The sequence below is a fragment of the Anser cygnoides genome, chromosome 8, assembly GCF_040182565.1.
Source record: "Anser cygnoides isolate HZ-2024a breed goose chromosome 8, Taihu_goose_T2T_genome, whole genome shotgun sequence".
NCBI classification, from domain to species: domain Eukaryota; kingdom Metazoa; phylum Chordata; class Aves; order Anseriformes; family Anatidae; genus Anser; species Anser cygnoides.
The window spans coordinates 6,643,110-6,668,594 of record NC_089880.1 but is presented as its reverse complement, the minus strand read 5'-3'; the positions used below and the strand labels follow the sequence as shown (position 1 = coordinate 6,668,594).

At 37.9% G+C, this 25,485-nt stretch overlaps 2 protein-coding genes across 6 annotated transcripts; one reads left to right on the top strand and one right to left on the bottom strand.

Moving 5' to 3' along the window:
• Positions 1-513: 513 nt before the first annotated feature.
• FNDC7 (fibronectin type III domain containing 7) lies at positions 514-13,891 on the top strand. 5 transcript variants are annotated; one of them, XR_001210859.3, is made up of 14 exons: positions 514-824; positions 1,305-1,323; positions 1,904-2,161; positions 4,024-4,278; positions 4,984-5,244; positions 5,752-6,009; positions 7,438-7,692; positions 8,423-8,680; positions 9,094-9,348; positions 10,095-10,349; positions 10,899-11,159; positions 11,671-11,839; positions 12,309-12,372; positions 13,817-13,832. XR_001210859.3 is itself a non-coding variant. In XM_013190712.3 (14 exons), exons 1-13 carry the CDS (start codon positions 762-764, stop codon positions 12,344-12,346), a joined length of 2,466 nt encoding a protein of 821 aa, XP_013046166.3. In that variant the 5' UTR covers positions 514-761; the 3' UTR covers positions 12,347-12,372; positions 13,605-13,891. The 5 variants fall into 5 exon arrangements, 4 of the variants coding, with proteins under 4 accessions (XP_013046166.3, XP_013046169.3, XP_013046167.3 ...); XM_013190712.3 differs by having other exon boundaries at positions 11,810-11,839; positions 13,605-13,891; XM_013190715.3 differs by having other exon boundaries at positions 1,305-1,414; positions 11,810-11,839; positions 13,605-13,891.
• Positions 13,892-16,260: 2,369 nt separating this feature from the next.
• On the bottom strand, positions 16,261-25,417 carry PRPF38B (pre-mRNA processing factor 38B). Its single transcript, XM_048066899.2, has 6 exons — positions 25,050-25,417; positions 21,827-21,895; positions 21,370-21,521; positions 21,225-21,285; positions 18,610-18,833; positions 16,261-18,331 (listed from the first exon to the last, which is right to left on the bottom strand). Exons 1-6 carry the CDS (start codon positions 25,332-25,334, stop codon positions 17,473-17,475), a joined length of 1,650 nt encoding a protein of 549 aa, XP_047922856.1. The 5' UTR covers positions 25,335-25,417; the 3' UTR covers positions 16,261-17,472.
• Positions 25,418-25,485: the final 68 nt, after the last annotated feature.

The following is a 25,485-nucleotide window of genomic DNA, read 5'->3' as shown; positions in this document are numbered from 1 at the left end:
GGCGCACGGGGAGCTCGGAGACCGCAGCCCGGCCCCTGAGGAAAGTTCCACCTCAGCAGGGTGCGGGCCCGGTGAGCCGCGATCCCGGCCCGCCGTGACACTGCCCACTCTGTAGTCCCAAGCTACAGCTCCTCTGCCGGGCTTCTCCGTAAAAACGCCCCCCAGACTCTCTGTAGAAAGTAATCCGACACAGCCCTGTCGGTTCACAACAAGATCCCCTTTCCGAGCCCGTAAAATCAGCGATATGACGTTTTAACTTGAAGTTGCAAAGGCCGTGTCGTTAAAAAATCCCAGAAGGAGTCAGAAAAACTGAGGAAATATCTGTTTCTCTTCGCACAGCACAAGGGCTGAGGGACGATAAAGCTGGTACATCTTTCCACTCAAAATATGACGAGGGGTTAATTCCAGACAGAAAAAAGGCGCTTGTAAGTGGATAAAAAATAGCAACAGTGAGCTGAACAGCAAATTCCTAATTTGTGTTGAGCTTAATTACTTCATGTATCATGTACATTCAATACAGAAACTGTATCTTGAAGGGAAAAAAACAAAAAACAAACAAACAAAACCACCTGCCTGCCTAAAAGTTCCATTCTGTGTGGGACTCATTTCCTGTCACAGAGGGGGGCCTAACCTAAGGCAGCCCGCCCTCGTCCCCGCGAGTAAACCTACCTGTGGCCACAGTGCTGTGAAATATTTCCAGTCATCACAGGCATCGGATTGAACTCATCCAGATGTGAAGCCTGGGACAAAGTTCTGTCACGATGTGCGGTTCAAAAAGTCAGTCATTAGTATTCCTTGGACTGGTTTTCAACAGCCTAGAAATGGTGAGTGCAACTAATTTTCTTTCAAAATATTTTTCTAGAATGATACTGTGCTCTTTGTAAAAGTAAACTAAAAGCTAGAAGCTATTTGATAGAGACTATCTGACACCCGCTTCCACATTCATATTTTGTTACTGTTACCCTTATGCAAATATTTACAAGTGACTGACTAGGTTTTGAAAATAAGGGTCAAACATAAAATAGTGTTTTAGGGTCCTTTCAAAGTCTGTCAGCAAGTGAACACTAAATCAACAGGCAGATTCAGAGAGGAAAATGAAGTAATATAATCTGCACATCTGTACCATATCTCACTGGTTGCGCAAACTGTCTGTGCTTAAAGAATTGGAACAAATACATCACATCAGTAGGATGTGCTAAAAAGTGTCATGTTTTAAGCTGTTACTAATATTATCAGGAGTTTTTTAATTTCCCAAGTAAAATATTTCGCTTTGTATTTCTAATTTTTTACATCTTCCTTTTCAGGTTTTTTCATCTAGCACAGGTAAATCTTCAAAATGGCATTTTGTTTGTGCATGCTTATTTTTGAATGGGTCCGAAGAGAACAAACAAGTTTCTGATATCTAATAAATTCTGTAAGTTTTCACAGTTTCATAAACAAAAAAATGTTTTCAAGTTTGATTGAGTTTCAAAAACAGTCTATGTTGATATATTTATAAACTTGAAATCTCATTTTGAAGAGACCCAGTTCTGTTGGGCACTCGCACAAAGATTCTCACAGGCCGCTTATACCATGACATTGGTATTATCTCCTAAGCACTAAACGTTTTTAATATTTTGCAGCATTTTATACTTCCTACAATCTCACATTTTGTGCCAACAGCTCCTAGTGCCTTAAGCATGCATGCTAACTAGTTTAAAATATGAGGAATGCAAGACTGCAAGGAATGCTTTTAGAATCAATTCATTCTCTAAGAAGGGTGATAGTACATGTTTCTACGTATATTGAACTGTTAGAGCCTTGGTAGAGCAAGAGTTAGATTTACTGATTTTCTTGCTAGAGGTAGATTAACTGAAATGTTTTTCTGACTGTGGTGGGTTTTTTTTCTTTCTTTCTTTTTTAGGTTTCTCTATGTCTATATATGATGTGACATCAAGAAGCATTTATCTCAGATGGCCCAAGGTTTCAGGAGCCTTTTCCTACAGAATCACAGCTACAGCTGTGAATACTGTAGGCCATTCTTTACTGGCTCATTTTAGTGATGTTACATCTACAGGCATGCTAACTTCATTAATTCCCAATACTGTTTATGCTATACAAGCAGAAGCCATTGACAAGAATGGAATTATTCTGGCTGAAACACAGATTATGCAGTCAACAGGTTAGTAAGAGAACCTACATGAAATATGATTTCCATTGACCTCTGTAGCACTGGAATTTCATCCCTGGTGTTTATTGTACCTGTAGGGAATAGCTGCCATTCCTGTTGAAGCCTTTTGTTGGTCCTCATACCAAGTTCAGTAGTAGCATGATTAGCTCATTTGCCGCTCTTCTTTTTTTCATGCATGTTTCCCTAAGCTACCACACACAGCTCGCTCAGATTGCAGCTTTCCAAATCATCCACCTTCACATTACAAGTGCAGATGTGAAGCTGGATATATTTTTCAGTACTGATGCTGATAAATTATATTTTTGTTTCATTTGCAAAAGGACTTGTGGCATAAAGTCATTGATGGATAGTGAAAAATTTACATAAACCAATTTCCTTTTTCATCTCACCACTGAACTGTAATTGAGAAAACATTCTGTTGAAATTCTGTTTTTAAAATACTTTTAACTCATAATTTTTAGACATAGACATTATTTTTATAGTAGAATGTTCATTATAAAAGGAATTGTTACAATAAAAATTAAGCATCAAAATTAAAAAGTAGCAGTGTTTATCCTGATAAATATAAAACCCCTCTAGTGATAGATTAGTTATCTGAGAACGGATGTTAATGACTCACGGTCTATAATTTATTTCTGATATTAATCATATGCTATATATTGTCTACTTGACCTTTGGGCAAGCAACTCTCTTAGATTTGCATAAGGGTTTCCTGCACATATTTTTTAATGAGTTGCTTATGAAGATAATTTATTAAAAGGAACAATAAGATCATAGTGTGGTAGCTGACAATTTGCCCAAAGACAGAGAAAGACACACCTGCAAATGTTCCATAGGTATCATGATATAGAATATATGTTACCATTTTTAAGAGGGGGCAAAAGAGGATGTATGACTGTAACTAAATGAGAAAATGCTTGGGTCTAAGAGTGCAGAGATAATGCTCAAGGGTTGTATACCCATGCCTAATATTTTCTGCGATCTCGGAAATCCCAAATTAGCTGCATTGCTACAAGTAATTTTGCCTCAGGGAGCACACTGATGTCCCAAATACGTGGCCATTTCAATAGTGATTTCAAGAGTACTAGAATATTTTCATTGGAAGATTGAAGATGATCTAGAATACCTGAAAATTACACGTGTTTTGTTAATGTTCGTTTACACTTGTTTTAGACCTAGTGCAGGATCATTTGTCTTTGAGGTATGCAGCGTCTTTCATATGAGGAGAGGCTGAAAGAGTTGTGACCATTCAGCTTTGAGAAGAAAAGGCTCAGGGAGGATCTCAGCAATGTGTATATACTTACTTGATGGGAAAGAACGAGGGAACCAGACTTCTCGGTAGCACCCATAACAGGACAAGAGACAGTGGGCACAAATTCAGACACAAATTCCGTATGAAGAGGAGTAAACAGTTTTATACTGTGAGGGTTGTCAAACACTGGAAAAAGTTGTCCAGAGAAACTGTGGGAAAGACAAGCAGACCTGTATACTAAGAAAACCCTAGAAAGCCACATCCTCCCAAACAGTACCTATCAATCTAATCGATTCAGAGTCTTTCACGCTTGAAAGACAAATGTGTGTCATACCAGCAGCGAGTCTTCTAAGAGTTCCCAAATATTACAATTTTCAGTAGTCATTGTACTGCATGCACTGAAAAACATCTGTTTTATTTCCTGAAACAAAAGTAAATACACTGTACTATTTAACTTTTTTTAATTGAATAATAAATTTAAAACATTAATAGAAAGTGTAGACCATTTGTTCTGATCAGTCTTTGTGCAATGTTCAGAGCACTCTGTTTTAGAGGGCTGAGTTCCCCAATGTCAGCACATCTATTGTTATTTCTGTTTTAGCTCCAGACATACCTGTTATTGATCATGCTTACTCAAAACTTAGCAACAGTATCACAGTGGAATGGAGAGCGGTGCCTGGAGCTACTAGTTATCTACTGTCTGCACAAGATGGAGATACCTGCACTGAAACTATAGTCACAAATTCACCGGGTACAGTTATGGGATTGAAACCTGCCACCTCATACAGAATCACTATCAGATCTATAAATGCAGGAGGAAAAAGCCAGCCTTCACCTTCCAGAAAAGCAAAAACAGGTGGACTTTATTTTTATTTCAAATTCTTTAATATTATACTATAAAGCACTCATGGAAGCATCCTAGCTTAAATATATATATATAGTATAACTTAAATATATATTTTTTATATATACGGAACAAAAAAGAAACAGTGTAGCCCAGAAAAGTACCAGTACAACTTATCATAATTTTGTGTTTTATATTGTATTGAGCATACTCTCCTTGCAGTTTTTGAGGACTAGAATTTGACTGTCTGACTTAATGAGCAGGACGTGAGTCTGACTTGGTGGTTTGCTTTGTGACATTAAGTTAAATGTTTAGTAAAGAAGTTTTAATAGTCTGTATGAATATACCGATTTTATTTTAACAAAAGGCACATCCTGAGGGAATAGAATACATGAAAAAACAAAGTACAAAATAATAAGACAGTGCAAAACTTAGGTGATGGGAAATACAGTATCTTAGTGGTTTTCATTCTTCTGCACCCTCTGCTTTCATGCATTGTATGAGAGTTTCTTTCACTTTACAAAACCTGTTACGTAATGGATCTACTAAATCAGTTTCCTGATTTACTCTGTCAATCTTGCACTAATTTGTCTTTTTGTTGTTGTTATTGTTTTAATAATTTGTTGATTTTGTATTCTGTGTATTCATCTGTAATTTGGACCTTCTAAACTGTATTACTAGCTAACTGAAAGCTAAATTGATGTTCTTTCTCAACAGTCCTGGCTGCTCCAGTTCTGTCTGTTAGTTCCCCGAGCTGTGACTCCATTGCAGTGAGCTGGAAAGCTGTGTATATGGCAGCTGGATTCTCTGTGTCCCTGATGAGATCGGATGGTTTGGGCAGAATGCTGAAGCAGAACACCACCAATACTTTCTTCGTATTTACAAATTTAGATCCAGGAACTCTCTATACTATCAAGGCATATGCCTGGAATGCCAATGGGCTTCCTGGAGATGATTTCACGTACAACCAAAGAACAAGTAAGAAATTTTATTTTCTAAAACTAAGTAAGCATTAAAAAAAAAAAGGTATACCAAGAAGTGTTTGTGTGTGTATGATTGTGTTATGTTTTTCAAAGATACATTGGGTAGATTTTCATATCGTGTAAATCTTAGCCCATCTCAAACTTCATGGAAACCAGATGGTGTGGCTATGTCTAATGAGTATTACTGAGGCAAACATGCCATTAACTACCACTGAAGATTTACAGGCCTGGGTAAGGATTACACAAGCTTAAACTGTTTGGGGGATTTTTCTAACTGCGAACAGCAAGTGTTCAAATAAGGCAAGGAATTTCAACAGAAAGCTTTATGTCAGCGTACAAATAGAATCATTTATTTAGAAAATTATGTTGCAACTTTAATATTAACAAGGGTGAGGTGTGCACCACAAAAAATTGTACTTCATTTGCAAGTTCTGAAAAACTTCATGTCTGTAGGCCATACGCAAAGTTGTACTTACAATTATTCCCAATTGATATACCATAGGTCCTCAGGCACCAGTGGATGTTCAAGTAGTTTTCAATAGCGGTGCTTTAAGAGCTGTTGTTTCTTGGATGCCAGCAGAAGGAGCTCTAACTTACAGTGTGACGGCCTCCAGTGGGCTCCTGAAACTGAAGTGTAACACATCGTCTGCCTCCTGCGTGGTACCGTCACTCCAGTGTGGATCTGAATATTCTGTTTCTGTCACAGCACATAATGATGCTGGATCCAGTAAACCTACTGATGCAGTAAGCTTAAAAACTAGTATGTGAATCATTGATTCTTACATAGCTTATGGCATTTTAACATACATTTCTTTAACTTCAAGTGCTAGTCCAGTACAATTCCTGATTCTCAAATAGTTGTTTCTGCTTCTGAACTTTGCACATGAACTATACCATATACATTTGTACTAAGGGGATAATAGCCTAAATTTTCTTCATATTTCTGCGAGAAACTTACATCAGTGTATATATTGTTAGCTGAAACAATAAGCCTGCATTTTCCTCCTACCAGAAGTACTTGTTCTAAAGTCAATTTTCTGAGTGTAAAACTAATCTAAGGAATAGCAGATCTGTTCCAAATAGATCAGGAGAAGTCTGTGAGGAAAGAGCATGGAGGACTGGCCTTAGGCTGAGAACTGCTCTAGGCTAGATTTAGTTGCAACTTAGAAAGCAGGTTAACAAATAACCACTCCCAGCTAAATGGTGCCATGAAACTGAATTCAGATAGTCACAGGCTGTTTGCAGGTTGCAGCTTTGTCAGTAAAAAAGATTGCTGGTCTCAGCTACTTAGCACCACTGCCATGTCACAGATTTATGCTTCCTGATCTGTTAGATGAATGGCTCAAGTAAGCAAGACCTAAACCATTTTTGTTATGTGCTACCTTAAGGACAGAACTTTATTTGCTGATTTATTTAATGTTACTTGTCTCATTCTGACCTCTCACTGTATCAGTTAGAGATCACCCGTGTGAGCAACTCAGAAGTAGTTCTAATGGGATGAAAGCCTTTAGCAAGAGACACTTTTAAGCTGTGGGATGTAATCTTCTCAACCAACGTTGCTTCAATTAGATCATTTATGTTCTAGTAGCAGCAAGCTATACTTTTTGAACCAGGAGAGGAAAGAAAAATGTTATTTGAGGAAACAAACAAACAAACAAACAAACATGGAGTTAGAAGTTTATTGTGAAATTTTGGTGTGACACCAGAAACGAAACCTGAGCAAAAGACTCTTCTAAGTCAGACAGAGTCAGTGAGTTTCATACCAGTATATAAAGTGTTTTCACATAAAGGTTTCTAGATATCAACAGCTATTCAAGATATTACTCTCGTTTTCATCCAAAACTGCTATTCGTGAGCACAGAATGTGCCAATTCCTTTTCAAATACTGACTAGTGTCTCTTTTTCTTCATGGGGGCTCCTTAAGCAGGTCTCTATTATGTAAAGGATGAAGGTAAGATCTGTTTTGTTCTGTAAAAATCATACTACTTTTCATGTAAATGTAAGTAGCATCCTCTGTAAAGAGGTATGAGTTGCTCTTTTTGATCAAGACAATGCTAAATGTCCAAGCTGAGTATAATAATTCTGTATATTCCTCTATTCCCGATTTTACTTTTTTTTTCCATAAAGTATAACTTAAAAATATTCTGATAAAATTCTTTTTCTTTCTTTTTATTTTTATTTTTTTCAGTCCCTTGTGCACCAGGAAATATATCAATTGAAGAGGATGAACCTGGCAACTTGTTGGTGTCATGGTCCAGTGTCAGTTTTGGCCATTATTATGTGGTTTTTGTGAAGAGTGATGATGGCTTGGAAGTACACTGCAACACCTCACATACTCAATGCCATTTCCAATCAGACTGCGGTTTCACCTACTTCATTAGTGTCTTTGCATACAACAAGGCAGGGCAGAGTCCTTTAGGCGATGTATTCAGTTACACCACTGGTAAGTATTAATGTATTCTTGCAAATTCATTTTGGATCCGTTAACTGTATTTATGATAGAGCTGACTGGTCTTTTTTGTTTGTTTTTGTTTTTTGGAAGATAATGACTTGAACTATTTTTATTCAATTTGGGGACAAAACACACAGAAGTTGGCAGAGAAAAATAACCACTTCACCTTGCAGTTGATTTTAACTTAACTAGTCAAATGCAACATACTTACAAACTTGAAGATAGCTTTACCTTCTACAAACATTAGACAGGAACGTATGAATAACACACAGTCCTGGGATGACATTTGAATTCGAGTCCTGGATTTTTTTCTGTTGCCTTGAGAAGGATGTACAAAAGCGTTAAACTTCTTTAGAGATGGTTTTCGTATTTGGAAAACTAAAAATAACCAGTTAAATGTGAAGAACATTGTTAGAGTTACTTAGAATTTTAATGTTACTTGAAGTTACTTTAATGTTACTAGAGTTACTTGGAATTTTAAATCAAGGACATATATAATTGTATGTATATATAAATACTGTGTGTTACATTAGAACGCCCTCTATTAAAGGAGGGATATGGAAATAATTCAAAAAGTAAGTCTGGAATTCAGTTTGCACAAAATAAAACACTTCTGGAGATTTAAGATATGAAGCACAGAGGTAAATGACAAAACACTGTTCAGTTTAATGCCCAGTCACTGTTCCTGCTGAAGTTTCCACCTCTTTCTTGCCTCTCCCAGCACCTTGCTGCCCCAGTGACTTCCATGCTGTGCTGGTGGCGAGTGACACCGTGGAGGTGACCTGGGCTCCTGTCCGCGGTGCTGAACTGTACGAGACAAAAGCTGCTGAGGGGAGCAGTGCTGTGCTCTGCAACGACACTGCCACGGCCTGCACCTTGTCTGCTCTGCGCTGCAACACCCTCTACAACATCACTGTTTACTCATTCAGCGAGGCCAGGGGCAGCAACACATCATGCACATCTAAATACGTGGCAACAGGTATTATGATCTTTCTTATTTTCCTTTAGAAATAATTAGGCTACAATGATTAATGGATGAAAAGAATTAATAGAGGGAGTGCTAAGTTACTGTAACTAACCCAAATGAAAAAGCCTACTGGAAATATTTAAAAATATATTGTAATTGGGGACCTTAAAAGGGGTTGGACTGAAAGCTATTCAATGCTCCAAGTTTTTGAAACTCAGATTTACAATTCATCTCTCTTTTTCTATGCAAAATACTTACATTGCTATTTCTCTCACAAGTTCTAAATTCTTACCAGAAGTAACTCTTTAAGGATTATATACTTTTCCAAAGTAGTTTGTCAGTTCTCACTGGAAGGTAATTTTCACGTGTAATTGATTTAGTATGCATAAACAGTGTTTAATAACTGTTAATATGAAACTTTTCAGCTCCCTGCAGTCCTGAAATTAAAAATATCTCAAAGGAGGCTCTTTCTGTAATCACTGTGCATTGGCAGTCTAACAATGAAGAAGCTACATATACCGTAACTGCACGAGGAGAAGCTGGACTTTGGCATTGCACAAGCTCTGGAAACTCCTGTACCCTAATTAATCTTCCCTGTGGATCTGCTTTCTCTGTTAGTGCTATAGCAAGGTCACAGGTTGGACAGAGCTTACCCAGCTACAGTGTTCCTTTAGAGACAGGTAGGTGGGAATTGTAAAATATTTAGCATCTTGACATTAAAATATTTCTACTCTGTTTATATTTTGACTTTTTTTAATTACCACATATGTAAATTATATTTTCTGTTGCTGGATGTCTTCTGCTTAAACGTGTTTGTGTGTGTGAGAGAGAGAAAGGCACTTAACTGATACTGAGAAACGTGAGTGCAATCAGTTATCATTTGTCACAGCTAACAACTATAGTAATATCATCCACTAATATATTGCATAAATTCCTTGTCAACATTTTGTTTTCTAACATTGCCAGGAGAGGTAATAAGGTGGTGTCCACCCCAACAAATGAAACAGTCTGAAGAACAGATTAAAGCACATCTTACCACCCTTCCTGCTATTAATTTGTTAGCACGGTTTTGTCCTATATTGTTTGCCCAGATAATTCCCAGGCATAGTTGTGGGATAAATGTAGGCCAGTGTCAATTTTTAGCAGGCAGTTTGTCTGTTAACAGTCATTTTATTTTGTAGAGAAGGAAAATTTAAACAGAGACAGAGCTAGACTGAGTCATATGACTTGACGGGTAAAGACAGACCCTGCTTAAACAAACTATAGGTACAGCCTGAGACTGTTTTTCACTATGCTAATATTTGCCTGAAAAGTATGCAAGCTTTCATTCCTTCACTCTTCAACATGTAATACTGTAGTAGCAATGCCTCAGAATTATTTCAGTTCTACAGGTAAAAAGCAGAAATTTTTTTTTTTTCTTTTTAAGCTCCTTGTTGCCCTAACGACCTGACACTGACTCAAGTGACACAGTCTGTAACAAACATCAGCTGGTCTGCTGGGATGGGTGCTCAGACATATGTAACAATGCTGGAGTCTTCAAAAGGATGGGCAAAGTGTCACACTCCTCTAAACTACTGTCTCCTGGGATGCATCACGTGTGGCACCAACTATACAGTATCACTGAGAGCAATCAGTGAAACTGGTTTGACATCCAGTTGCACGTATCAAGGATACTCTTCCAGTATGTAAATAAAAAAAGCAATTGGAAGACCTAATATAAAACTTGGTATAGCGTTCCTCTCATACAAATGGTGAAGCTGAAATTCAACAAATAGTTAATACACTTGCAGTTCCCTCTTTTACATAAATGCACTTGGGATTAATTTTACATATCATTCAACCCCTGCTCTTATAACTGTTATCAGGGGCTATATAAAGAAGTTTTAATAACAATGTTCCAGAACCAAATATTTAATTATGCTACAGCATAATTAAAATCTGGAGTCCACAAAAGGATCCTTGCCTTTCTAGGTAGCCCTGGAGCCTCCATGAGACAGGCAAGAGCAACAATATTCCAGTGTATTGAACAAGTACCGAATTCCCGCTCTATAATATGAGTCTGATAGAACATTTTCTTCCCTATTCGATATTATTCTGGCTTTCTGCTAAATGCTAACTACTCATTGAAATGCTGGTATTTAGTGTAGTAGTAATGTCACGTGGTATAAATGCACTATAACATATTGTGGGTTTACAAATAAGGTTATTGATATATTGAATGTCTTATTAGGTGCTTGCTGTCCTTCTGGAGTGAAGCTATACAGAATTAGCAGTAACGGTATCCGGGTGTACTGGCGAGCTTCTGCAGAAACCAAGAGCTACAATGCTGATTTACGTGGTTCAAAAGGCAATTTCACCTGTACTCCTAGCTCTGGGCGAAATTACTGTGATATCACTGAGATACCTTGTGGGGATGTCTACACAGCGGTAGTATCTCCAGTTACCGATAAGGAGCCAAAGCTTACATTTTGTCCTAAGAAAATATATTCAGGTAAAATTTAAATTAATTGAACAATATATTTTTGTCAATACATGCTAGATTGTTGAAATGTAATCAGAAGTTATGTGAGTAAAGACAGCACAAACCAGAACTTTTCTATTCTATTGTTGACTCCAGAGTAACCTTTATGGGTGCTATCGTGCAGTATCTGTGACTGGAGCTTCAGAGGAGCATTTTGGGATTAATGCAAAAAAAGTTTGTTTCAATGTATTTCTTGCATAAGGATCACTAGCACTTATCTACACAGATGCCTCTCAACTGGATCATTTCTCTGCATAGTGAACGCAGAGAAGTTAAGTTTCAGCTGGGAGAGTAGTGGTTAGACTACAGAAGCAAGTAAATGAGGATTTTAATTGATTTGTTTTATACTGTTTTTGTTTGTGGAGAAAAAAAGAAACAAATCAAGAACTTTCATGAACCACTCCTAAGGGGATAGGAGGTATTATACATCAAAATTGTAGTAGTAATAGTTGTAGTAATTTCCTTGGGATTCCTTTCCCAGGACATAAGTTTAAACTATTATAACTACAGTTATCTGATGAAAACGCACCGTTGAATAACATGGACTACATTCTACAGCCTACTGTTTTCCAGTTTACAACCTGGTATCTAACATCCATACCACTTTCATATCATTTCAGTAACGTGTTCTGGAAGCTCTGTTGGAATGGGTAAGAACACATAGCACATTCATTCCAAATTCATGATGTTTGTAAAGCTTATTAACACTGTGACCCCAAATAAGTTGCAAATAAGTTATATTAGATAGTTAAGGCTTAGTGTTATGCAGGGTTGTCTCACCCCTGTCTTATAATGCATTATTTAAAAAATTGTTACCTACATTATTGCCTTTATAGCATCATGCCATTTTACCCTGTCACATGACATTTACTGTTTATCTAATAGTACATAACAAAAGGCAGGCTTTTGTAGCACAGCCATATCCAATTATAGATCAAACTAGGTCACTACTCTGGCTATGACTTAACTGAATCTATTCTACCTTATTTTGCAAGTGTTTCAGAGTAGTCTTGTGCTTCATTTCTCTACGCAAAATGCCGAAAACAGTTTCAAAAGCTCTTCCCTCGACAGTTGCTTTACTCTAATTGAAATGATCTTAATTTCTGAATTCTGTTACAGTGATTTATAGAGGAAAGAACAATGCAGAACATGTCTAGATGGAAATTCTGGTTCAGACAGGGAGGTAAGTTCAAAGAGTCCTAAGATTAGGATGTTGTTTGCTTTTTTTCAGCTGCTTAAATCTTTGGGATTGAAGGGATAAACTTCACTAATTCTATCAAAGTTATTTGTTAAAATCCATCATGTTTACCCCTCCTACTATCAACACTCATTTGTCCTCTCCTCCAGTAACCCATCTTTCGCTTCCTTAAGCCTTTTCTACTGATTTTATAATACCCCATCAGAGGAACCCTCCACCAAAGACAAATAGATCAAGCTACTCTCCAGTACTCAATTGCCATGTCTTTCTCCCATCTAAAACTACTCAATCTTCCACAAAGTACTCATTTTCTGGGCAAGTTACTGTCCTTGTCTCAAGGATGTTCTCAAAAGGATGGTGAGAAGTCACTGCTGGCTTTTTTCTTCCCCAAGGTTAACTTCCTCTCTGCTGCTCTCCAAGAGGTATCTTGGATATTAAGGATGTTGCTAACACCATCCTCCCTATTGCTCTTTCCCTGAAGCTGGAAAGATGACATCTATGCTTAATTGCAACAGTCACAGCTGAAGACAGGGAGGAGGGAAACTGAACAGCTAGCTCTACCTGAAATCTAATCCAGAACACTGAATTTCAGCCCTAAATGATGAGATCATTTTTTAAATGCAGTTGAATGTAGATAGAGATATTGGTTACCTTGAACTGTAACTTTCCCTGTAAAGCAATCAGTTGTAAAAGCTGTTCCAAAATGGTTACTAAGTGCATTTTAGACCTAATATACCACTGAAGTAGTGAAGGCCAAAAGAAAGAGTAAAACTTAACTCATTTAAAAAAAAGCAACAGTTTAGGTGCTCTCAGAACTATTTTGAGGCAATCTAAGTATGCTATTTAACTTTAATTAAAAGAGTAAGTTTCCTCTTTGCAATTTTGAGGTGACTCATGAGGGTAAACAACAACCTCTTCAATCCATTTTCTGCTTTGTAGCTAACTAACAAATGCCATTTATTACTAACATTGTTAGCTTTTTTTTTTTAAGGCAGAACTTTTTTCATACTCCACTGTGGTTACTTTTTCAGCCAACGTAGCAAATATGATAAAACATGTTCAAGAGTTCCAGTTATACATAAAATTATTAAAAGATATTTTACAAAAACAGTCTTCAGAAAATTATGGAAATAAGGTTACCAAAGTCAAGAGATTTGTTTGGAACACTTTTCAGGTTATAAATGCCATGCGTTGTGAAAAGTTTCCTTTCTTTGCAGAACACAGTTGTACTGGCTCAGTCACAGCTTCTGCTCTCTTACATGAAACCATCTCATAGGAATCTGACTCTTGAGTGTAGATGTCACAAGAAATCACACTGCTTCTTAGAAAATGATTTGCATTGACTGTCAATCAAGTCATTCTTCAGAAAAGAAGGCCTAAAATTGCCCTGCGTTATTTAACAGTTTAAATTTGTTTATTTTGTTCACAGTTTTCCTGTTATAAAAACTTACATTTTGCAACAGTATTTGATAAGCGTCTGGATTTTCAGAAGTCTAAGGCAGTAAGTTTCTTTTGGAATCATCTTAAATTTAGACCACAGCTTTCCTCCTTTCATGTAAAGAATTCTGATACTTTTGTTCTCTAACATGCACTTGCAGCCATCAAGGAAGTGCTCAAGCATGTAGCAGTCAGTGGAAGTCTTCCCCTTAAGATTTCCTGATGCTTTGTATGCTGTTTTTATTATGAGTCTACAGTGATATTCAGCTTTAAATACTAAAACTACAAGCTCAGTAATATTTCACCAACATATAAAGACAGATGAACACAAGTACTCCCACAAAATGCAATCTGATGTATAGCCCTGCCGTTCAGATTACTTTTTCCAATATAGAGACAATCAAAATACCATTCCTAACGTGTTCAGAAGTCAGATATGCACAAGTAATTTTTTATTTACACCCTTTCCCTGCATAGTTATGTGGCAATAGATATAAATCGTTAGGGTCACAAAGCCTTCATCCTTACTTAAAGAATGCCAATTTGCTTCCTCTTAATGTCTGCAATGATGTTCAGCTAATTAGGTAATATCTTCAAAAGGAAAGAAAAATAATTAAGTAGAAGCGTATTTCTTAAATTAGTATTATTAGTCCAGATAAGTACTTACCTTTGGAGCTACAGGAAATTTCCATGACAGATTAGGCTTCAAGAGGAATAACCACATAGCTGTGTCAATATGTTCAAACACTATGGACACATGGCAAAACGTGGCAACTTCAAATTCACAGTGCTAAACTTGTTGCACCTTTAACCTCAAAACAGAGTAATTGAACAGGCTCTTGTCAGAAAGAAGCTCTGTGACCATGCCTCCTAGGAGAACTGTCACAACACCTCTGATAAAGTTTTACAGAACTTTCTCCAACAACCAGGAGACAAATGCGCGCTGCAGCTTGTACTGCTAGCCACCACATCAGACCTATCAGCACTCCACAGATCTTACTGTTTCTGATCAGAGCTGTTGCGGAAGTTGTTTGGATCTGTTCCTTCAGGTTTCAAGGACAGTCACACAAAATGTCATCAGAAAGACAAAAAGGAATTAAGAGTCCCTGTACCCAAACCCAAGAGCTCTAAGATACTAAATCCCAATAACTTAAGACAGGTGTCTTGGTTTAAATGATTTTCACGCATTTTGGTCAGTCACAAATATCATGCTATCCACTACATTGCTAGCTCAAGTACACTATACGGATCAAATCAAGTCCAAGAGTCAAAAAGTCCAAGTCCTCAAAATTATTGCATTTGTAAGAAACACTAGCATGGGCTGGCCTTCGCACAAGCTGTATCAAAGCGTTCACTATTGTTATTATAGTGAGACAGCTCTATCCACTTTAAGGAAATAGTTTCTCATGTATCTGGATTTTGTCTGCAAATAAACCAATCCTTCACCGTAACTCCCAGCAATGGAAAAAGAGAAGCACTCAAGACATAACTGGAAATCAGTAATTAATTTTCCCTGGTATGATGAACACTTGCCTTACAGCTGCTCTGCCAGAGAATATACTTATTTCAGAAACTCATAGGCTGAAGGTTAAAAGCTTACGAGCCCTCCAGTGGCAAATAAGGTGTTCCATACACATCAAAGCTGTCCTAATTGTTTTGAAGAAATCCTTCCAGACTCTTCTGGTGGACTGCAAAGTTAGTTCTAATCATCTACTAGTCAAGGTATTTCTTGAATGGCCAACATAGCTTTCCTCCTCTGCCACTAAACGCAAGTTTGAACACTGCAAAGAAATAACTTGTTGAAGGATACACTTAGTTTCAAGCTCAGATTTTCAATTCAGATAAAAACATAACGCCACCTGAACAACCTCATTATTGACATTTCTCATACTGCTGATCATGGTGACAAAACAAAGACTAACTCCTTGCAAAGCACTAAGTGCAGAGAGGAAGAAAAAATTGAGTTTGTTATTTTTGCTTCCTTAACTCCTACAGAATGAATGGTATTATTAGAAATCAAGCACTTTTTGTCGTTTTTTCTCCTCGTGGAGGATTAGTGACAACATAAGAATTGTTTTACTACAGTAGGATGTAAGATAGATATTAAGTTAGTGAATACTCAGGAAAATGGTCTAAAGAAACATTAATATTTCAATATATTATACCTAGATGACCTGCATCAGACAGAAGCAAAAAAGGCATAAACATCAATTTATTCCTACCTTCATGTCACTTCAGAACCATAACTTAAGTCACCTGCACATTCTTCCCATTTCCTGGGCTACTCCATTTCTTTGTTAGTTACATATTCTACATAAGGTACCTATTACATAAGAGGCCGTATTCATAAAGTGTCACTTGGTTTAAAATGAAAGATGGAGGAACACAAACACTTCTCAACTGGCAATAAGCATGCAGGGAAAAGCTGAGACCCAATACAAAGGAATTAATTGAGAGTTTATTCCAGATGGTTCTCCTCACTTAGTATACAAGTCAGAATAATCTATCAAATAAACCTGGACTTTAATGAAATGGATTTTGTTTTTCCCTATAATGCATTTTGGTTTTTGCTTTTAACAAACTGTTTAAAAAAATCTGCCAGATGAAACGTTCAGCACAAACTGCAATCTTCCTATTTGTAGAAAATATGACTTAAAAAAGGACGCTATCAGGTAATTCTTATTTTAAATGTTTACACTTAGAAAAATGCTTTGGAAGCTTGAAACTGAAATCTTTTGTAATGATCTTCCTCCTACCTCCCTCTTCCCATCTTAAATGCCTTTATTAGCCCAAGATTACCATAAATGACAGAGTGCAGCTGCTGATTAAAAACATTAAAAGACCACAAATGGATAAACTGTTTAAAAAAACTGGAAGCTTACATGATTTTTTTTCCAAACAGAATGCATAGATGGCTACAGTACTCATCCATCAACCTTTACAGTGTCTGCTTGAGGTAGCCTTTCTAAAGAATTACTAAACAAGCCCCAACATAATCTAAAATCTTTGCATCAAAACCACTATCTCCTTCAAAGTCCACTCTCAGTTTAACACCAGTGGTGATCAACAACATAATACATTTTAAAAGCTTTTGAAAACAGCAGGTACAGTGGACATAAACATTATTCTAAATCTGCAGCCCTCCATGTATGTTGTATGCACATAAATATCTCAGCTATAATACACATTCAAGATCCATCCCTAAAACAGCCATACTATTATGTAAAGCACAGCCATGCTAACTTCAGGATACAAACCATAATTCCACGTCTACAAAATGCAAGTAGAATTAGTGGCAGTTTATTGCCTCATACAAATTTAACCAACATGGCAACCATGCCAAAGGAATTAAAACATTTTCAGGACATATGTACAGACTGTACATTTCAGAAACATCTGAACAATAAAAATGCAAGAACAATCTCTGCATTACGAATTAAACTAAACAAATGGTTTGAAACCGTCAATGTGTTGAATGGGTTTACAAAGGCACTTCCCTACCCAAAATAGGAAATGACAATCTGCAGCCTAGAGGGAGGTTGGAGAAGAGTGCTCATCAACTACTGCACAATCTCAAATTTAAGAAAAAAATAAGCAGGATTTAATCAAACATTTATAGGATTCAATGTGATCCACTTCTGAAAGAGTTCACACAGTCTCATCTTTGTTTTTGTGTTGCTTTTCTTGGCTCTCTCGCTCTGTACTTTGGCTCCTTCGACGATCGTGTTTGTCCGAATGGTCCTTGCTATCACTGGGATCATGTTTGTGGGAACGGTCTTTGCTTCTACTACGCTTTCTAGATCTTTCTTTACTGGGACTGTGGTCTCGTTTTTTGGACTTCTCGACACTATCTGTTCTTCCTCTGCTTCTGCTCCTACTTCGTTTATTTGATTTCTCTTTACTTTCACTTTTATGTTTACTTGATTTGTCTTTGCTCCTGCTTCTGCTGCGCTTACCTGTATTCTTACTTCGACTTCTACTCCTATGCTTTCTTTCCCGGCTTCGACTTCTACTATGTTTTCTCTCTTTTTTGGAATCCCTCTTATCATCCCGGTGTTTCTTGTCATCTTTGTCATCCTTGTGTCTTCTCTCTTCTATATCACCCTTACTTCTCCTTTCTTTTGATCTTTCCCTAGACCGATCGCTATCTTTTTCCCTCTCGCTACCTCTCTCCTTGTCATAATCTCTCTCTTTTTTCCGGCTGCGTTCATTTTCTTTCTCTCGTTCCCTGTCCCTGTCTCGTCTATCTCCTTTCCTGTCACGACTCCGACTACGGCTTCTGTACCGTTCTCTGCTTCTGCTTCGTCTCCGTTCTAGTGTGCGATCAGTACTTCGAGATCTCCGCCTTTCTTTTTCTCTCTCCTTTGCTTCACGTTCTAATCTCTGCCGTTCTCTCTCTCTTTCTAGTTCTCTGTCAAAGCTAGATGATCCATGTGGTTCCCGATGATGACTTCTGCTTCTGGATCTTCTGGGAGACCTCCTGGGACTGATGGATCGCCTTGGAGACCTTTAAAAAAAAGATATTCAGTAAGAAACACACACTTTTAAATGCAGGGGGAACCTCTTTACTTTCCATTTTGTACTTCACATACACGGCCTATATTTAATCTTAAATACCAAGTATCCCGCAAATACTATAATATCATCTGATCTTATCCATTAGCATCCATAAACAGTTTGGGCTGCTGCCCTGAAACTCATCTCATTGAAAAAAAGACATTTCTGGTAGTAAGTCATTCAATATTGAAATTTCAACGTTAATTTTCAAAATAACATGCATATGACCTTGAACGTCTACGTTCTACATGCCGGTCTATTTCTTCCATTCCCTCCTTGCCATCTTTCTTGATTTTTCTGGGTCTGCTTTTAATTTGTTGGTCGATAGTTTTCTGGACTGGCACAGGAATTCTTGGAAACAACGTGGAAAACCATTCCAGCTTAGTGAGGAAGGAACGAAGCATCTCCCCGATGGTCATAACACAGCCCCCACCTGCCTTCACATCCAAGTCCTACAAAATACAAACAAGAAATATTCTGATGGTCAAAAATATTCTTTACTGACTTTCAAAAAAAATGCTGCTACATTACTGCCCTCTTGAAGTCTCATGATTATGAAAGTTTACTTGTCTTTTATTCTAATACATTTCCTTAGAAAACTCCAAACTCTGTACCCTTTGCATTTGACAGTATGTTACAGATAGGGCCTGGGACTTAATACAAATGCATGCAGGAACACACTAATCCTGCAGCCATCTGGGTGGTAAGGGACTGTCAACGAAGAGATTAAGACAAAATCCCCTTACGCAGTCTGGTTACATGGTGTGATCTTGTATTTTATATAAATGCCACAAAGTTGAGAAGTCCTCTCAAACTACATTTAATACTTCATTTTGTGGATGCACAACTGCGTACCATCATACCCAACCCTGTGGCCTAAATCATTTAAGAAATGCATCATTGCCTATCTAAAAATGATCATAGAAAAATCTGTAGTACAAAATGGCATCCTAACAAAATTGGAAGCAATAGCAAACCAACTGCCATGAAGCAGTGAGGTTTCTAATTTAGAAATATGTAAAAAAATAAATAAATGAACAAATAATTGGAAACGCATAATCCATGATGACCATTGTCTCTGAAAAGGGTCATTACCGCATGAAGGCCTTCTTGCTATGCCCTCTCACAGCTCAGGACATGTTAGTCAGCTATTGTCAGTCCCAAACCTATAGTGCAAGCACACAAGGAAAGTGAGATTTGTTATCTAAACAGGAAGAGAAAATCTAAATGTAAAACTGCTTGCACTCACACACATTTAAGTGTTCAGATATACAGTATTTCCAAATATAATCGCTGCAGAGATCTAAAGAAGAAAAAAAGGAGTTAAACGTAGCACCTGGAGAGTACGTACAGTTAAACAAAATAAACATAAGAAGCATTTTGAAAGAAACCCTGGGAAGTTTTTCCTTTTCACAGCAGCATGAGAAAAGATGAACTGCTTCCATATACTTAAGAACTAGAAAAAAAAGAATCCTGTAGGTTTAAATAATTTTATAGATAAGTTGGCTTCATCCTGTAAGTTTGACCAGGAGTGGTAAGAAACTTAAGAAAAACAGCCCCAAAGCACCTTTTCCTACATAATGCAATGCTACCAAAAGCAGCTGGGAAAGAAACACTAATTCCAAAAAACAGCATTCCAATGGGATGTTTTCAACAATAAACAAGTATGTCCTGATAACCAATCTTCCTGTTAAAGTTTAACGCAGCACTGCAGAGAAGAGTTCATAATAACTAGCTCCACCTAGGGGAGAAGGAGGGTATCACAGCTATGCAATCAAGATTTAAATTTATTTTGATTTTGTTATAAACATACAGTAATACAAAGTTACCTGAAATAACTGCCACCTTTGCACATGGTTTTTGAAACTTAACATGACAGAAGCTGTTTAAATACACTGTATTGCAGTCAGATACAGGTATAATTAACACATTTTAATGCAAGTATTTCGATATCATTTGCAACTACATGTGAAGTTTCTTGAAATAGATGCCTACTGTCACACTGAAGAGGGCAAATGGTTTTGCCTGTCCAATTCCTAAACCTGGGATGCAATTTTAAACCTGTTAAATAAATACAAATCGCCACACTACGTAGCTGACTGACTACCTTGAAACCTCATCCACAAGTTCCTTGTCCATTTCTCCGAACAGTAAATAGGGCTAAAGGCATTATCCTATCCTACTGCATAATAATGCCACCTTCTTTACTGCATTTTTTAAGTTATCAATTCACGTTGCTTTTTAGTGTCCCCTTAGCAAAGACAGTAAGGTTAATAACGTCACTTAACACAGCAGTTGTCTGTTACTCCTCCCCAGAAATGCTGCCTTCATTTATTCCAAAAGATAAAAGCAATTACCAGAGAGATTTTTTGGTAATTTCATCTTATTCTAAGGTGAATGTTGGTTTCTACTACATTCTTTCCACTCTTCACCTGAATACCAACTCCCCCTGTCCCAGTAATAAACAGAAAAGAAATTTAGCACTCAGTACTTACTGTACCTTGTTTAAATATAATGATTTTGTCTTGAAAAAAGTGTACAGAACCCACACTCAGCCTACTGCCCGCATTCTGATTTAATAAACCTGTTTTGCATGGCATCATGGTATTTGACACAAAAACATCCTCATCAATTGAAAATTCCATTACATCTTGGAAATCCAAGCAAAAAGACCCAGGTCCCAGCTCTGATCTGCTTTCTGCATTATTTAATGAAAGAATACAATAACATAATATTATTTGCAGCATTCAAACTACAGCAAAACTTATCAAACAGTCTTGAATCCTAAAGTAGTTATACAAAAAGAAACAAAAGAAAACAAATTATTACCCTCGTCGACATACCTCTTCATCATCAAGAAAGGATTCAAACCAGTCCCATAGATCTGTAGGTGGTTGTGTGTACCTTTAAGTACAAAAAGAAAGCAAAAACTTTAATGCAGCTTTCTGTATAGTGAATTTGTCATTAGCTGACTGTATTGACACTTACCTAATATACATAAATCCAAGAGCCCTAATATATGGAGAGTCTGTATGAGTTATAAGGCCCATCACTTGCTTACGGGTGAGCTTCAGTGTAAATAATTTGTAGAGCAGACAAAAGGCAGTAGACACAATTCCTCCAGTTCCAACACCACGGACCTTTAAAAAAAAGTTAAGTGACGACACAGGAAGCCACAAAATCTTTATCCGGTATCTACAAACATATGATAACTAATACAGGATAAATTCTAAATCTACAAACAGAATTATGTGAAAAAAGTAACACTACTTGCCTCCAGTTTCAGCTCCTCTGGAAGCAAGGGGAATATATCAACTCTTTGTAATAAATCCTTGTACATGTAGGGACTTAGCCAACAAGCAACATACAAGAAGTTTCAGCTATGCTTGGGAAATGTATTCTACCAGACACAGAAAAAGTTAAGAAGGCACGTACTTCTACTTACCCCTCCACACATTCCTGTCTGGCCTGCTGTTTTTCTACTCCCCTTTTCCCATGGTTCAACATGTGTAACCTGAAAGGGTGGGGGGAACAAAAGAAAGAAAGAAAGAAAGTGACAATTATAACCTCCATAATGTTTAGCTGCCTATACAAACCTAATTTAGACAATGGGTTTCCTAAATCAATCTTGAATAGCTTGTTAGAAGACAAACTCAAAACCAAGTCTGCTCTGTCACTAAAGCAGAGCATCTGGCTTTTTAAATTACATTAAAAAACGATACCCCCAAATCATGGATGAAGTAAAAACAAAGTTACCAAAGCAAGTGTCTTATTCTATACTCCAGTTTCAAATACTCCATGACTAAAACATTATTATTTTCAGTGGTGACTAAATGACCTTTATTTAAACTGTCTCAAGTTCAGTGATACCTGCTGGTGACAAAAATCTAGTCTCATATTCATAAATCTCATTTATGCAGTGAGCTTAACTAGAAATTTGTTCTGAGTATTACCTACAATTAGAAAAAAATGAAGATGCCTACAACATAGTGTTTTAATCTAAAAGGCTGATGTTATTTTCCTTGTAGACTGCAATGATGATCCTGTAGATAATGATCCTGAAGACTGCAATGAAAAATCCTAGGTAAAATGCTTCCTATATAATAAGGAATAAAGTTTGCCCAATTCAAATCTTCTTTTGAGATGCATTTAGAGTGCAAGAACATAGTTAGCCATCATTCCTTAAATATGACAGTAAGAGTCAAGTTAAGAATCATAAGACTGCCCAAACTATGTTTGAAATAGTGAAATTCAGAGAAGAAACATCTGTGTTAATGAACAAGTGAGATTTCCTAAACACAACTTAAAACCCGGGAAAAAAGTGCATAGCATATAGTTGTGTTATGCTAGACTGGGGATAAAGGCGTGTGGCCAAGATGCACTGTAGTTGAGATATTACAGTTGTTTAACAGTAAAAATTAAAGCTAAGTACACACACAATCACTTGAAATCCTAGAGATACTAATGGACAAAGGAAGCTGAACTGTTTTTGACAGCTGCTGTCTTATCCAAATGGGAAAGATGAGAGATGCCAATACTGCATAATTTGAAATCTACAACTTCCCATGTTATTAGCATCATGTAAGAAGTTCAGAGATGCTACATAAATAATAGTGCATACCCTTCAAATTACTTGGTTTTGCCTCAAACTAAAAAGTACTTTCCATATCCTGTAAAAGGATTAAGTGTGACACTATCACAATAGTAGTTCCCGATTTTTCCTTCTTAAATTACAGTTACGTTTTGATTACACAAGTCTTGATCCCTCAAAGACTACTGCATGTGCTCAACTTGTTGGAAGTACACAGATTAAATGAAGCTGAGGAAGAGCACAAAGATATAAGATCAGGAATAACGAAAGAAGTCACCCATTTTGCAGATACAGAACTAAAACAGATAAACAGAAAACTGGAACTACATGTGAATTAATTTAAGTATCTACAAAGAATCTGTATTTTCAATAATGGATCCTACCACTAGCTGTCTGTGTTGATTTTGAACTTCTTTTCCTACGTCTCCAGCACCCAACGTTTGATTTTTATTTTTATTTTTTTTTTTTATAAAGTGAGCCATTTATTCTGGTTCCTAAAACAAATACACCTAAAAATACTTGTGCTACAGTGGATATTGTGCTCATTAAAAAAGGAGAAAAAAACAGGAAGAAAAAAGGGAGAGACCATCAGTTATTCAACATGATTCAGGAACCTGAAAATATAAGCAGAACTGAAGTCTTCTGAGTATCAGTTAAGTACCTTAAACCATCGGGCCATTTTCTCCCTTACGTCTACTATGTATGAGTAAGTCAGGGTCTGAGTGTTCTCTTCAGCATGCACTTTTGAGTCAAATAACTATCACGTTCAGTAAATCTTATTTATAAGGGATTAATATATTAATATTTAATGATATATCCAAATTCTTCTCCAATTTAAGATGAAGCCACTTAGGGAATGAAACACTAGGACAAGCAAGTAGAACTAGCTGAACTATTGCAGTTGAGCCCTACCAATATAAAGAAGGTGGATCACATCAAGTGTTTTTGACTTCATCTGAAAAGATCCATGTAACAAATGTTATGTTCTCAAATTTTCTCCAAATGTCTTAAACCAATTTTGAGCTCTTGACCTCATTTGCAAAAATAAACTTTGCTGTTTTACATTCCAACAGAACAAATATATTTTTTATCTCATATGCAGCAAGTGCTAAGTTAACTAACAAGCTTCCTCTATAATCTGTTACTCAAAGTACTAAAAAAAAATTAAGTAGTCTACTCAAAGTGCCAAAGTCCAATCAGAGGTATGTTGTCATTCTGAGGAAAAATATACTGTCTTCATAAGTGCGTGCAAACAATGTCAAAAATCTCAAAACACTTCCAAGGAGTTATTTTTCACAATTATGGTGACTTGACTTGCCTTGGTTAAATGGATACCTTTTTTTCTTTCAAAGAACTGAAATCTGTTTAGAGACACAGTAACATTACTGAGCAGAATCAACATACCTCAAAGAAAATCCCCATAATATCCTACATACAGCTGACTGAAGACAGCAACCTGAATTATTTAAGTTTTGCTCTCATTATCAGAACAAAAATGAGGCTGTGTTGATGAGCATTAATTATGCATACCTCTACCTGGGAGAGCGGCTTGATGGAAGCCTCGCTGCAAAACTGATTCAATCCTGGTAACAAAACAAGAACTGAGACAGGGGTGCACTGATGGTTATTTTCCCAGCACATCCACCCTAATGCCAAGAGCAACGCTGTAAAGAAGTCGGGTTTGATTGGAAACAGAGCTAGTGGGGAATTCCTGATCTAACTGAGAAAGAAGGCCACATGCAAGCTCCTGTTGAGACCACCTACTACCATGACCGTACTTTCTGCGAGATCAGGTCCCCTCTCGACTCGGCGCCTGAGGCAGCAGACCTCGGACGGCCATTTCATCCCCTCCGCCCTGACTGGGGCCGCCCTCTTCAGAACAACTCCGCAATCCCAACTCGTACGGGAAACAGAGCTCCTTTAGAAGAGCAAGAGGACAACAGCCTGGATTCCCCATGTCCGCGACAAAAGCGCCTTGCTGCCCCCCCTGCCGCAGGACGAGGAGCAGGGGACGAGGCAGGCCGCCGAGAGGGCCCCCCCGGGCCGCCGACGCCTCCCCCCGCGGCAGCCCCCTCACCTTGAAGTAGATCTCGTCCACCACCTCGTGGTACGTCTTCAGCTCGTAGAGCTGCACCTTGAAGTAGGGCGACGAGAGGATGTTGGTGAGGATCATGGGGTTGAGGTTCATGGTCTTCTCGTTGCCCCACAGCGGCAGCACGTTGCCCTGCTTGCCGGAGGCCGCCGGCTTCGGGGCGCCGCTCTGCAGCTGCTGCTGGCCCGGGGGCACGGCGCCGGGCTGGTGCTGGGCCGCCTGCTGCCCCTGGCAGTTGCCGGCGCCCACGGCGGGGCTGTTGTTGGCCATGGCGGCGGCGCGGGGCCTGCGGGGCGGCCGCGACGGGACGGGCCGGGCGCTGCCTCCGCCGACTGCCGACAAGATGGCGGCCCCCGCGGAAGTGACGCCTGCGCCTTCCGGGGCCGAGCCCGCCAATCCCCGCGGGGCAGCGCGGCGGCGC

Bases quoted from the DNA above. Each gene is read 5' to 3' on its own strand.
- FNDC7 (XM_013190712.3), top strand. From the start codon at position 762: ATGTGCGGTTCAAAAAGTCAGTCATTAGTATTCCTTGGACTGGTTTTC. The intron at 6,010-7,437 runs GTATGTGAATCA...TATTTTTTTCAG, and splicing joins TGCAGTAAGCTTAAAAACTA to TCCCTTGTGCACCAGGAAAT. The intron at 9,349-10,094 runs GTAGGTGGGAAT...TTTCTTTTTAAG, and splicing joins CAGTGTTCCTTTAGAGACAG to CTCCTTGTTGCCCTAACGAC.
- PRPF38B (XM_048066899.2), bottom strand. From the start codon at position 25,334: ATGGCCAACAACAGCCCCGCCGTGGGCGCCGGCAACTGCCAGGGGCAG. The intron at 21,522-21,826 runs GTAAGTAGAAGT...TTTTTTTTAAAG, and splicing joins AGACAGGAATGTGTGGAGGG to GTCCGTGGTGTTGGAACTGG. The intron at 18,332-18,609 runs GTCATATGCATG...TTTTTTTTAAAG, and splicing joins GTAGAACGTAGACGTTCAAG to GTCTCCAAGGCGATCCATCA.